At 37.0% G+C, this 15,102-nt stretch overlaps 1 protein-coding gene across 1 annotated transcript in view; it reads right to left on the bottom strand.

Moving 5' to 3' along the window:
- Positions 1 to 5,114: 5,114 nt before the first annotated feature.
- The window catches only part of TTC39B (tetratricopeptide repeat domain 39B), an 85,913-nt gene continuing 75,925 nt past the window's right edge, over positions 5,115 to 15,102 (bottom strand). The window contains exons 17-19 of the mRNA XM_052701117.1: positions 14,685 to 14,802; positions 11,269 to 11,385; positions 5,115 to 10,221 (exon numbers count right to left, since the gene is read on the bottom strand). Coding sequence (XP_052557077.1) covers positions 10,125 to 10,221; positions 11,269 to 11,385; positions 14,685 to 14,802 — 332 coding nt within the window. The 3' untranslated portion in view covers positions 5,115 to 10,124. The remainder of the gene's footprint in view (positions 10,222 to 11,268; positions 11,386 to 14,684; positions 14,803 to 15,102) is intronic.

The following is a 15,102-nucleotide window of genomic DNA, read 5'->3' as shown; positions in this document are numbered from 1 at the left end:
GGAAGACATCCTGGTCTCCCAAAACAAACAAACAACCTACCCAGGTCGAGATGCAACCAGAGTCAAAATTCCTGCTTATCCAGGTAGATCTCTCTGGCTGGACTGCATTAGTACACCACCCCTTCAAAGGACCAAACCATCACCTTCGAGTAGCACATATGTTTTTATATAAATGATTTATTATGTGATGAAATATACAACTACTGTAGTCACGCTGGACTTTATGACAAAGAAACCAAAACTAACCAACCAAAAACCACAAGCCACAGAAGAACAGAAGCTTCAAAATTAATTGTGAAGGTCCACAAACCTTACAGACGTCACAGAGAATTCAGCAGCAAGAGCTTATAGGTCCACTGATAGAACAGTAACTAATACAGCTCTTGAAAACCTTGGAACATACTATTTCACTAGTGTTCTGGAAGAAGTTGTTGTACTCTTCTCTACTCCAGTTGTATACTCTATCCTCTACTTGGATTGTTGATTGTTGCTGCTATTAATTTACTACGAGAAGTGCCTTTATATATATATAACCTGCATTTATTTTGAGAGAGTACAGTATTGCTGTAGCAGAGAGCAGAGTTACTGTAAGCCCGCATAAGCTGTTTTACAAACACTGCTCATGGGAAAGCTGCTTTTGCTGGGCAGAGTGTACAACGGCCTTGGCTACAGAAGGCATCACATACAGATGCCATAACACATCTCAAGCCAGCTGAGCCACATTTCAGACTACAAAGAGCACGTGGAACTGCTGTTAACTCAGTTATACTGGGATCCTTACTGCTGTTAAATGTCATGAAGCTTGAGCACCTTACAGAGGAGATGAACAGGTGCTGCCCACCGTGAGCTTCTAATTTGACACCGAAGATAACATAAGTAAAAATTTAAGACCAACTGTTTTCAAAGTAATCAGTTTAATTTGATCTAATTTCGCCATCAAGTCTGACCAGTATCGATCCTTGTTCAAGACCCTAGCCCCAAACTTTTCCTTCTGAGAAAAACCACATGATTTTTCTCAAAGCCCACTGAGGAAAACCACAATAAATGCTCATATCTCAGATGGCTGAATGAAACACGTTTCACATCTGCATATGGATAACTGCACAGTTATCCCAGAAGGAACACAAGGAATTTCAAAGAAGTTCTTCCAAAATAAGTCAACAATTCACAAAAGTAAACTTTCTTGAGATAACTAAAAACATGAAATGCTTGAGTCCTCACTATAAATTCCCACTTTCTCCCCTCCTCTCCTCCCCCCCATATTTAGCGTGGATTTTAATCATCTGTCACCTTAAGAAACTGCCATGAGCCATCGTTCTGCAAGATTTTCAGACAGACACAGGCTGCACTGATGAGCGTTCATATCCCTAGAATCATAGGATTGTTTCAATTGGAAGAGACCTGAAAGGTCACCCAGTCCAACTCCCTGAAAGGAATAGGAACGCCCACAGCTAGGCCAGGTTACTCAGAGATTGGAACTCAGTAACTTTTATCCTTTAACATTCAGCAGATAACTCTCAAACTACATGAGAGATATCTGCAACAATCTAGATTTCCTGAGCTGGAACATCTGAAAGACTTGAAAATAACTACTTACATCGAATTTATTTCTTTGATTTTTTTTTCTTTGAGTATATTCTTTGCAGGAGCAGAATTTATTCCCCTGGTCACCACAGAAGTAGAACTACTTCTGACAATCATGGTTTGGTGGGATGTCTATTCCTTACCAGCTCTTTTCTTACACAGAATAAAATGCTTTGTTCTATCAGCAGTATTATTTCCTCTTACCAACTAGTGAGGACTCCACTTTGTAACTTCTCTTTCATGACATCTTTCTACCACGATCACATTTGCTTTATCCTCACATTACTGTTTAATTCTGTAGTTTCACGTTTCTCTTTGGTATCAATAATAGGGGTGCTACTGAAACCCCTATTGAGTATATTCCTACTTCTGTCCCACTCTTATTCCCCACCTCTAATATATCTCCAGCATTTTCTCTGTTGGTCATCTCTTAATGATAACTGTCCATCCTATACAAATGGTAGCAACTTCTACTGCTAGTAACAACATGCATTTATCTTGGCTCTGCATTACACCAGGGGAGCGCGATGCACAGATACTAATGATGAGCAAAGTCTCTCCTTGACAGTTTCCACTACAGGTTCCACATAAGCAGGTAAGCAAGTACAAGTTCCAACCTAGCTCTCCAAGACTAAGGGAAAAATCCAAGGATGCAAAATAAAGGCAGAGGTATAGGTCTTGTTTTTATTGTTCTTGTTGTTTTTCTTTCCCTATCTTTATATAAACCCAGAAAAACAGCTTTTGACAAACCTCTCACACATTCACACACCAGAAATACTGGTCATTGAACAACAGAAACTCTACCTGGACAGTTTCCTGAGGACACGCTGGAAGGATTTCGGACTGCCACATCTCATCTCATTTGCATGCACACATAGGACTGCTAAAGTCAAGCAAAACTGGCTTCTGTATCGGAAAGTAAGACTTAAGTATCAGTTTTTTGCCCTGCCAGCATTAGCCATGAGAATATAAGTTCCATTTTACAGTAGATCTGTCGATATTTGTGTTGCAACAAGATACTTAAATGGTATCTCATGTAAAAGAAGCAGACAAACAAAGAAAACCCAGCAATTTTAAATAAGTGAAAATGACAGAAAATGAGCATTCATAGTATAAGATCCACTACGGTATGAAGTGGCATTAAAGAGCACCCACTGCTCAAAGGAGAAAAAATATGCTCTGATTTCTGAGCAGTAACATTTCATTCACCTAAACAAAACATGAAGCTGGTTTACTGACTCTTCACACAATTGAATTGTAGGGGTTGGAAGGGACCTCCAGAGATCATCGAGTCCAACCGCCAGACTTCTTTAGAAGCGGGACATGTTCAATAAGCAAAACTCTTACCATCCAATTAACAGCATGCAGTAGTATCTCAAGTTGCAGGTTCTGTTTTCATGACTTAAGGTTTATTTTCTGTCCTCAGTGAAAACGATTAAAAGCTTAGTTCAAAAAAAAAAAAAAAAAAAAAAAAAAAGGCTGCTGTGTATTCTATAAATTCCTTAATATTCACTAGATGATTCATACGCAAAACATGCCACTAGACTCCAGAGTATACTACATGTTAAGCAGCATTCTGTTTGACTCTTCATGATCTGTAGAGACTATAATCCTCCTCCAATGCACTGGTTCTTCACCAGACAGTAGCCAGGCCTTGAAACAGGCTGCCCAGGACAGTGGCCATGGCCCCAAACCTGAAAGAGTTCAAGGAGCGTTTGGACATAGGGTTTGAATTCTGGATGGTTTTTGGTGGAGCCGATGGACTCGATGATCCTTGTGGGTCTCTTCTTACTTATGGTAGTCTATAATTCTATTATTTCACTTTCATAGCATCACAGAATGGCTTGGATTGGAAGGGACATCAAGGACCATCAAGCTTCAACCCCCCTGCTACATTTAATACTAGACCAGGCTGCCTAGATCCCCATCCAACCTGGCCTTGAACACCTCCAGGACAGGATATCCACAACCTCTCTGGGCTGCCTGTTCCAGCACCTCACCACTCTCACAGTAAAGAACTTCCCTGATATCCAATCTAAGTCTTCCGTCCTTCAACTTAAAACCATTTCCCCTTGTCCTGCTATTACCTACTCTTGTAAAGAGTTTGCTCCCCTCATGTTTATGGGCTCCCTTTAGGTACTGGAAGGCTGCAATGGTCTGCAGCCTTCGTTTCTCCAGGCTGAACAAGCCTAGCCTCTGTACTTATAATATACTTACCATTCAAAGATTCATTACAGAATAAACACAGGTGTTATCCATATTATTTGTTTGGAATAAGTGAAATAAATCATAACATAACATTGCAAGTGAAATGCATGTGAAATACAGCAGCATTTTCCATTTGGGCTGTCAAAGTAAGTGAATCTTGAACTTTATTGGCATTATACACAAAAACAAGTGTACTTTTCTTTCCAGTATTCTTCAAGTGTGTGAAACAATAAAGAATAGGTGAAAAAACACATATTTTCTCATTGTCACCAACAACAGGATGTTTTGATTGCTGCTACGTATAAACTAACATAAATCAACTTGAAATAGCACTAATATGATTTTGGCAAGATTTAAGACAAGCATCTTGTCAAAGTAAGGTATGAACATGCACATTTTAAGTTATATACAATTTGAAACCACAGCTGGAATGCTTTGTAAAATTTGTCTAAGAAAGTTTATCAATGCATGCAGTACATAATCTCTCTTAAAAGAGACTCCAATCAGTTTGAGAGTTTTTTTTAATGGAAGTTTTCTGGCTTTATGCCTGTTGCTCAGCACAGCATTCATAGCTTGCGTTTTGCCTGGATTCAAGCTCTGCCCCCTTGAGAAAAAGTGCATTAAAAAGACCATATTTAAATTCATACTACCCTCTTTTCCACATCAAGTTTAATTCTGAAGATCTCCTAATACTCTGAAACTACTTAAGCCCCATCCACATAAGCTATAATAAGCAGCATTAACCTAATCTTACATATCCCTCCACCCTGATTTTAGATACTGAAGTAAGAGCAGGTCATTTAAGCATGTCCAAAAAAAAAAAAAAAAATTTTTTTTAAAAATTCAATATAACCTTATGCACACTTTCCATTATAAAAATATGCTCTGTGATCCACATTTACATACTTAAGTATACAAGGGTATGAACACCTCCAGTGGGATTCCAGAATAACCTAAACAGTTTTTCCATGCACGGCATGTCATCAACACTGAGTATTCTCCATCCTATGGCTTAAGATGAGGTAGATATCAGATCTGTCCCATTTGGCTTGAATGCTCCAATTATGACATTTATGGCACGGAATACAGACACCATCTTCTGCTAATGAATTTGAAGTTCTCCTGAAATGAGTGACAGCAACTAGAAGAGTGTTCCTATCTATGATTACTGGATGACATATGCCTCCCTGTACATGAGTTCCCTCCAGAACTACCTGCTTACATTTCTAAAGGACAGCATTTAATTTTGCATTCCTCGAACACAGAACGTGCTATGCTAACCACAGGATTCCATTTCTTTTACAAAGTGCAAAACTCTGAGCTGCAATGATTAAATTTCCTTATGAAGCTGTCCTACATTATTTTGCTTTTACTTAAAAGCAAATGACAAGACCAGAGGTAAACAAACAAAAGCAGTACATAAGCAGCCAAATGGAGCTAAGGTGCCAGCAACACAGATATTCTTCCTCCCGTTGGAACAAAGGAAGCCAATTAGTGAGTTCATAAGGTAACTACAGTGTAGATTTTCACATGTAAAATAGCTTCTGCAAAATGTATGAATGGAGATACAGTTCCTTCTTTAGTACTCATGTTCTTCTTCAGCACATGTTCTATCCTTCTATTCAGTATACTATCTTTATTCAACACACTGGAAGCAATCTAATCTACCCACTAAGGCTTTGTTTTGTTCTGTGTTATGGTATGTCTACAACTGCGAGTAAATTAGTGCCTTATAGATAACAACACATGCAGGAGCATATCCATTCTTTTGCCTTTCTCTGAGTTAAGTCATCCATTGTGTCTCATCTTATGAGAACTATGATCACCACTCTTGACAAAAAGTTGGCCTAAATGGTTAGAAGTAACACATGACTATGAAAATGTTTAATCGTACCACCCAAGAAAAATATTCCAAACATGTAGAATTCTGAATGTTGAATGCTATTAAAATCAAATCCTGCACATATATAAAATTAATTTTCTCCCTGTTTTTTGCTAGAATTGTAATAGAATACTATGACTACATCGTTTCTACATCTCACTAGTTTTAATGTCATAAATTGTAACAGAACGAGTTAATTATTAACCACTGCAGCATTTTAAAGGGTTATATGGCTTGCGGGGACTAGTTAAAGTAGCTTTTAATTTTATACTTGCTAATCACAATTCAAAAGACTTTGTATTCTCTACTAGACTTTGATAAATTGGAAGATAGGTAACAGAGAAATATGCCTGTGACAGCATATTGAAACTTGTGTACATCCTTCTTGTTGATCTTGTTGATAAATCCCAGCAGAAGGTTCTTTATATACAATGAGACGACAGTGACAGATTTTGCACTCAGCAGCATCTGCATGAAATCATGTCATTATTCCCCTGAAGAGAGAATCTGAACAACTGCATCAAAATGAACACTTCTACATGCTCTTAATACAAAAAAAACTTAACACTCATTGTCTGTTATTCTAACCTTGTCTCTACTAAAGCAACAAACGTGAACACGTGTAAACCTCAACAGTTCATAAGCAAATAAACTGAGTCACCAGTTCACCAGCAAATACAAACATTCTTTGTTGAACTATGCAATGTAACAACATACAGAAACAAAATGACATTAAACATGAAGAATAATGAAATAATTGCAAAGTTAAGCAGGATTTGTCACAGTAAATGGCTTCTTTTATACTTCAGCTAGCAGCAAAGTATTTTAGAAACATGACAGGATCCAATCATTATACATCATTGTTGCTGTAAGTTCCTCAGCACAGCTGCTACCCACGTGTATTAGAGCAGACATGAAACACAATCTTTAATCAGCTTTCGTTAAATATGTTCAAATGGTGAACTCGTTCATAAAAATCAAAATATAATCATCTCTCTCCAAGAGCCCGAACAATACTGACATACACAGACAAGGCGGTTTTTTGGTTTTCCAAGAAGACAAATCTCGAGTGAACAAAGCTTTGTTTTGTAATCAAGCTGCTTTATTAATCCTCACCTCAAAAAACATCCACCTACGATCAGTGTGACTTCAGTCATAACATTACAAGTTCAGCCTTGCTTGCTTAAACAAAGGGCTTAGCCTAGTTCCTGGATACACTGTCGTCCCCTACTATCAACAGATGTTGCAGCATTCTAAGAAAATGCTCCACCTTGCTCAGTTTCAAAGTTTCAGCACATAATGCAGAATTGCCCCATGACATAAGCAAATGAGGTGAAGATTCTAAAGAGCATTAAAAAATTAAAACTAAGTCGGAGTTGTAATTAAGGCCAAGTACAGTACACAGCAAGTATAAAAGAACACATGACTTTTCATTCAAACTCTTATCCACAGATCACTTATCCTAACACACACAATGTACTGAATATTATTGCATCAATGATGCACTGTGTAAGAGCAGACCATAGCCATGTGCTTCCTCTGCAGTGTTCAGAAAAGCATCTCTAGAGATCTATTAAGACCTATCTTATATGAAGGGCTACGTGTTATTCTTACACAGCTGCATTTCTACTGTTATTAAGTTTTGTGGTTTTTTTTTTTTAATTTCCAGGATAAAGCTAAGAAAACCTGATTGGTCAAGATTCTATCAAATAATTTTGGAATAGCAGCAAAGAAAGGGACACAAACTGTAAAGGGTAATTAGGTTGGGGACCTCAGAGCATCAAAACACTAGACTACAATGCAAATTTATGTTGATATGTCTGTTCTCTGCAGGTGTGCAAAAAGGTGATCCCAAAAGAGAATAAGAAAACTGGCATGTTCTGAGTGTAATAATGACTTTGGAAGGTTGAAATGAAGAAAATGAAGATCTTCCTTACCTCTGCAGTCTGTATTATCAATAAAGTACAGTGCTACATAACATTTGCAACTAAACTACAAAAAAAATCAGCTTCTAAGGAAGCTCATTTTTTATATATTGTCAATTTCAATTTCTATTCCAAATCTCCAATAAAATACTAAATGTAAGACACTCTGAGCAAAAACAAGAGAGCAGAGACTACTTCATGCTCCATCCTGAGTCTGTAGTCTCAGTTCTTACTCTTCAGTGGAGTGAATCGTTATCTGAAACAGAAACTACAGAAGTTCCACCAGCTACTGCTTTCATCACCTTTCACAAGAAAATGAAGCGGTCCCATTTGACTGCTATAATTTAATAACCAGACTGAACACAGTTAATCATAATATTAAAATGAAAATATCCAGATAGTCCAATAAAAATGCTGTCTCAAAACAGAGAGAAATTCAATTTTGCTGCCTAATCATTTATAATCAGATGTGTACAGAAGGACAATAAGTCTAAGAAGTGGTGGCATATGCTACTCTTGGTTGACAAAGAGCCAAACTTAAGAGAGCACATTCCGATATAAGTGTTGATGAATCAGTGTCTTTGGTATCTAACCTTCAAACATGTAATTCAGCCCAATAGTTTAATTGCACATTTGAAACAGGCGGACAAAAATCCAAATCAGCAAAGAGAATAGACTTTGGAATAGCTTTCCACTTTGAAAGACCTGTTGTATTTATTTAGCTACTATTTATAAACTCTTATTTCACTTGTATTATGGATTTTTATGCAACATAATTTCTCATTTACAGTGATGGAAGAAAGCTGTGTTCTTAATTAGAGTGTTTACAGTAGATTCACTAATTAGTTAGAATTTTATTGTTCATCTACTCTCGTTTATTGAGGAGAGTTTCTTTCACCTACTTTCTTTCTTTTCTCTTGGGTGGGAGCTGAAGGCAGAGAATCACATACTTAGTTGCTATCAATTATTTATCACAGGAAAACAAGCATACTAGAATTACTGAAATATGGATATTGGCAGGTTTTGCAATAATTTCTGACAGGACAGTTTCTGGGAATCAACAGAATAAAATAAAATAGAGCATAACAGAACAGTTGGAAGCAGCCTTCAAAGATCATCTTGTCCAACTGCCTGAACTCATCAGTGCCAACCAAAAGTTAAAACATATTATTGGGGGCAGTGTCCAAATGCCTCTTAAACACCGACAGTCACAGAGCATCAAGCAGCTCTCTACAAAGCTTGTTCCAGTGTTCAGTATGTCAGGTATATTCTTAATTAAGAATACAGTGCTAGTAAAACTTGCAGAAGTACTAGAAATGAATTGGGATATTAAATTTGATTATGTTCTCCCCATACTAATGAGAAAACAAAACTTACAACCATATCTCAATACCCACTTTTTGGTAGAAAGTAATGGTTAGAATATGCACTTTTTAAATTCCAAGTTTAAAACTGGATTCTCTTTTTGATGCAAAAGCAACTCATATTCCCAAAGATCAGGGAAACAATTATGTTCTGCAAGATTTTATTTGTTCTAGCTGGAACAAAAAAAAAGCAACAAAAGAGCCAGTCTTTAAATACTGCAAGACTGCTCCAGAAAAGGAAGAGAACAATCCATTCTCCAGATCCATGACATGGAGGATGGAAAGTAATCAGTTTTAGTCAAGGAATTATTTAGGGGTAGACATCAGGAAAAAAATTACCCATAGAAATAATAAAGTACTGGAAAACACTGCTTGTGCAAGTTACAATTTTTTGTAGTTAAAAATAGTTTAAACAAGTACCTGCAAAGAATAACGTAAGACCTTGATTCTGCTTTAAGGGTGGAAATACATAACAGATGGTTTCTTATTGTCCCTAGCACTCCTGCTTTTCTGTGACTGATAAATGTCCCCTGTGACCACTTATTTCGAGTGAACTGGAGCTGCAGAGACTTTTTACCTGCAGCTCTGCTTAATTTTACCTTAAAAGATATAAAAATATTGCACTTTGGACAAATTCATTTTGTTCTCAAAATGAAATAAAGTTAAAAATGAAGATTTTTTTTCCTCTGGAATGCAAATTTCAGAATACGGTATGCTAAATATGGGTACAAGTTACTGCAGCCATTGCAGTATTGTTCCAAAGGCGAAAAGATATCAAGTGTACTGCAGAAAATCAAACCTCCTCAAAAGGCTGAAATTATCACCAGTTCCACTGCATAGCCAGCATCTGTTTTCATATAAAAAAATAAAGTGTTTGAATTAAATGTTATTGCACCATCAACTGTTTTTTAAATATCCCCCACTAAGTCAAATATTAAATTATTTTTATCAAATAAAATATAAGGTCTTTTTTAATGTATCAAGTAGATACAATATATGAGCCATAAAGAAAAAGAACAGTCTAAGGAAATAACATACATCAAATCAGAGATGTCAGAAAACAATCACTAAGTTGTTTCTTTCTGAAGATTTGAAAAACATTGCAAAAAGATTGTGCAGACTACTGCATGCAATATATGCATGAAATGCATCCCTCCTCATTCAAGGTGTTGAAGCAGGTGACACTTTCAAGCTGTCGAGTGCTGCATGTATCCTGAAGTGCAATCTGGACTCCATAGAGTATTCTTTGTAGTTGTTTCTGCAAATAATAAAGTTCTTTTATTAGTTGAATTATTTTTACCTCACATATCAACTGAAATAACAAAGTTAAAAGCCTCCACTCTTGCCACAGGAGACAGAGGTTGATAAGCAGATGAATTACAGTCTTCTGATGACATTTAAGGCTATCTCTACAGAGCAGAGACTTTTACCAGCACTAACAATTACATTTCCTGCCAAACCTCATCCATGTCTTAACATGTCTCCCTCACTTAGTTTGATCATTCAGTAGTCCTTCCGACTACATGTTTGCTGTGAAAACACAAACTAGAAAAATACAGAAAAGAAAGACTGTAAGCTGCAAATACATTCTCAACTTCAGAACAGAACTCAGACAGTGTAATAAAACAACAAAGAAATCAAATTATGTAAGCAAAACCAAATCAAAACGAAAACAAAAGCTATTATGTTTCTAAAAGGCATTTTGTAAGACTGTTCTTTCTAATTCACAACACTGCTGCACAATTGGTACACTTCCCTACCCACATTAGGGGCAAATTACATTCCTTCCTGTGCTCAATATTTGAAATGAACATGCTGCACTCTAGTAAATTCTGTTATCTGTGCTCTTCTGCAACCAAATTTAAAAAGAAAAAAGTAGGTCAGATAGCATTTAACCTATTCTCAATGACATTTTTACTGCAGCAGATACAAGGCCCACAGCTGCTCTCCATGTCACAGCTTTCTATGGACTCACCAGCTCTAAATCACACATACAGCAGAGTGCAGCCCTTTCCTACATACAGCATCAGAATCTCTAAAAACTAAATTAAAAGGACATGCTTTCTCTGAATACTCCGTGTGTGCAGCATACTCTAGTCCACTGTGCCTGAAGCAGTACAACAGCAAAACTATCAAATTCAACCATATTGGACAAATTCTGTAGTCAAAAACAAAGATCTACTTGCATACTAGTTCTACTTCTGGCAGGAGACTGTCAGAAAAAAAAATTTCTTGTTGGTAAATTTACTCAGATATTCTTAATCTCCAGGTTAAAACAAACGAACAAACAAACAAATTGACTTACTTTGCAGTTTCTATGTATCTGATAGCTTTTTCTCTCTCATCCTGTTGTTTGTATAGAAGTCCCAGCTCATACATGGTGAATGGCACCAAATAGCTATCATATTTTATTTGCTTCTCACTAGGAAATCAGAAAAATACAGAATGGCTAAATACAACATTGTCTTATGTGATCAATTAACTTTCAAACGCAAACACCATATGTAGAAGTCCACGGCCACAGAAAACTCTGGAAATTTTTACCAGTTGACACTGTGCATATCAGTAACACTTGCAAGCCATGGGTATAAAATACTATCACGATCTTCAGCAAGCAAAGATTTATTCATTCCTAATTATTATCCAAGCTACATACACCCAGGACTAGAACTCGATGGTGTGACTTACAGTTGAAAAAAAAAAGAACAAAAAGATGACACAAGATTAAAAGCAATGCAAATACTTCTTATACACAAAACCTTATTACGTCAGTTTGCCTGAACAAAGCTTCAAAGAACTAAGAAAATTCAACTTTTCTTCAGCATACAAAACCTATAGAATCGTAACAGCCAGAAGGCACCTCTGGAGATTATCTAATCCAACACTCTGCTCAGAGCAGAGTCAACAACAGCAACCAGCTCAGGAATGTGTCCAGTTAGATTTTAAGTATTTCCAAGGATGGAGACTCTACAGACTCTCTGACCCTTTTGACAATGCTTTTAGCAATGTAATCAGTTTGATTATTGAGTGGTCCTGTGTGGAGTCAGAAGTTGGACTTGATGATAACTGTGGGTCCCTTCCAATACAAGTTATTCTGTGATTCTGTGACTTATACATAAGACTCTTCCAATCCAACCCAAGACTTTCCTTCTTCAGGCTGAGCAGCCCCAGCTATCTCAGTTTCTCTTGATATGATAGAAGTTCAATCTCTTAATCATCTTTGTGGCCTTTTGCAGGGCTTCATACAGTACATTCATGCCTCTCTTGTACTCTAAAGACCAGAACTGGATACAGTAATCTAGATGCGGCCTCATCAGAACTGAGTAGTGACAAAAGATCACCTCCCTTGACCCAGTGAGGACACTGTTCCTAATACAACCCATCGCTAAGGCTTCCTGGAGTTGACTGTGATGTTTAGGATATCCCCAAGGCTTTTTCTGACAATCTGCTTTCCCATCATGCTGCCAGAAGCAGCAGTGCAGGGAGCTTTATTCTTCACCAAAGCTTGCCATTTCCTTTTGCTGAACTTCATGAGGTTGCTATCAGATAATCTGTCTAGCTTAGGATGGTGCTTGCACACTGACAGACAGCTAAGTTCAATCACATCATTTTCTTAATCCCCCTCCAAAAAAAAAAGTTTAATGCAGGAGAAAAAAAAACCTGCTAAAACAATGCAGAAGCAATTCTCTAATTCTCATCACCAAATGATGATCAGTCACATCTTGGGAAGAATGACTTCAGTACATGTAGCAATTATTGAGGAACACAAATATAATCACGATAGCCCTCTGTTCCCATTCTCCTTCTCCAGCTTTTGTTACTGAGCATGATGTCATACAGTATGGAGCATTTCTTTGATGTCAGCTTTGAGGTCAGCTGTCCTGGTGATGTCCCGTCCCCACCTCTAGCCTAATCCCAGCCTACTGGCATTTCACTGAGGGGTTCATTAAAGAGACAGACTAGCTGAGCATACCTCATAACAGCCAGAACACTGGTGTGGTATCAACTGCATTATAGCTACAAGCATTCCAGTGTCAAACCCTGTAGTATTCTGCTGCTGACTGGCAGGCTGACTTTGTGCTTCCCTTCACAGGCCTCCTGAATGCAACAGTTCAGCCAGTTTTCAATTCACACCACTGCCTCCTTAATTAATCTAGACTTCATCAGTTTCTCTATGATGCTATTACAGGACACCATGTCAAAAGCTTCTTTAAACTGGAGATGAACATCCACTGTTCTTCCCACAGAGTGAAGCTGAGTGCTCTGTAGTTCCGCTAAGTATTCTCCTTCTTCTTCTTGAAGACTAGAGGGACATTTGCTTTCTTCCACTCCTCAGGAACCTCCTTCAATTGTCATGACTTTTCAAAGAAAAAAAACATTGGCCAGTTCCCTAAGTACTCATGGATGTACACCAATAGGTCCCGTTAGGTATATTCAATTGCCATGGACATACGTACGCCCAGTCTGTTTAAATGTTTCCTAACATAACCCTCTTCCACAATGTTTTTCTCGTTCCAGACTTTTCCACAACTCTCAGGGATCTGGAAAATTCCTGAAGAGTGATCTTGGCAGTACAGAATGAGGTGAAGAAGGCACCAAGCACCTCGGCCTTTCCAATATCCTCTACAATCAATTCTTTCATTCTTTTCTAGATAAAACATCAAACAATTTTGCAGAACATAACGTTTGCAACAAACACCAACATTTTGAGAGTCATACTTCTAGAGTTACCTCATCCACCAAGGCAAGCTGTGATGCACAGAAATATGTCTTTAAAACAGTCTTTATGTTCTATAGCTGCTCAAGAAAGTAGAGAGCAAAGCTAACCAAATATTTAGTTTACCAGAAGATCCCTCCTTCCCCCCCCCCATTCAAAACATCTTTTTAAAGAAGTTTTGTCTGATTAGTTTTTGAGATGCATCAAGCCTTCACTGGATCAAATATCTTTGGAGAAGGATTTTCAGGAAGTTTATAGAGTCAGGTAACTTGCTAAGTGTTTCACTGAATCCATTAGGGATCTTACAAATGGTAAGACAAGCCTGATGGCAAGAAAGCTGCAAAAGACACCAGAATTATAGAAAATATTCTCATTTTAACAAAAAGTAATTCTTCTAGACTATTATTTATTAGAAGAATTGCACAAACATTGTAACTTCTTTTCCAACCTAATTACTTCATTAAATAAAAAAAGAAGAAATTAACAATAAATGCATGACTCAATGTAACAGTAGATAATAGTAGATATGGATCTAAAATGTTGAATAAATTCCTAACACTGGAAATCCAATTTGTCAATTGAAACTAATAAGTTCTACAGTTTCTCATTATTTAATGAAGTATTAGCTCCAGAAGCACTAAATACTGGGGGAAAAAGGAGAGAGAGAAACAATAAATTCACACAAATTACCTTTACTTACATTGATAGTTCTGCAAACACAAAAATATTACAAATGTATCCAGATAAATGCATTACTTGTCAGTGTGATTTACTTGGCCTAAAGCATCACATTTTTATAAAAATAATTTCATGTTAAATTGCTGTAGAAAAATATAACCAAAATTTTGTGATCCTCCAGCTACTTTCAGAGATATTTTAACTCCAGCCCCTTAACAGTATAATGAAGTTTAATTATACAAAATTCTAATGTGAAGGTTTCTGCAGAAACATCATAAATCTCAATGACAGGTACAAAATAGAAGTAAAATGTCTATTATATTTACCTTTGAATTACTTGATTGAAACATAGTTCAGCTTGCATGAGTCTTCCCAAGTGTTTAAGACAAAGGCCTTTTAGTAACTGTAACATGCACACATCATCCATATAGTACTCTGTGTGGCCTGAAAGTAAAAGCAAAACACACCGAACAATTTGAAAACATGATCATGAAAAGGCAAACAAGATTTTCAGTAGGAGATATGTAATCGGAGTCAGGAGCTTGCTTCTCAGAATTTTACAACTCAACACACATATAATCCATAGGCACAATTTAAATACTGTAAGACACTTAAATGTCTACTAGAGAGCATTCACATATAGCAATTATATATATATCTAAGAATAGAAGCTAGGAACAAGAAGAAACCTAAATATCCACGTGTTGCCCTGTCTTCTGTATTAGGAAGTCATTACAAAGAGGA

This window comes from Tympanuchus pallidicinctus, unplaced genomic scaffold, assembly GCF_026119805.1.
Source record: "Tympanuchus pallidicinctus isolate F22 unplaced genomic scaffold, pur_lepc_1.0 scaffold4, whole genome shotgun sequence".
In the NCBI taxonomy this organism is placed as follows: Eukaryota; Metazoa; Chordata; class Aves; order Galliformes; family Phasianidae; genus Tympanuchus; species Tympanuchus pallidicinctus.
Note: the sequence above shows the minus strand (reverse complement) of the source record. Positions and strands in the feature narration are given on the sequence as shown.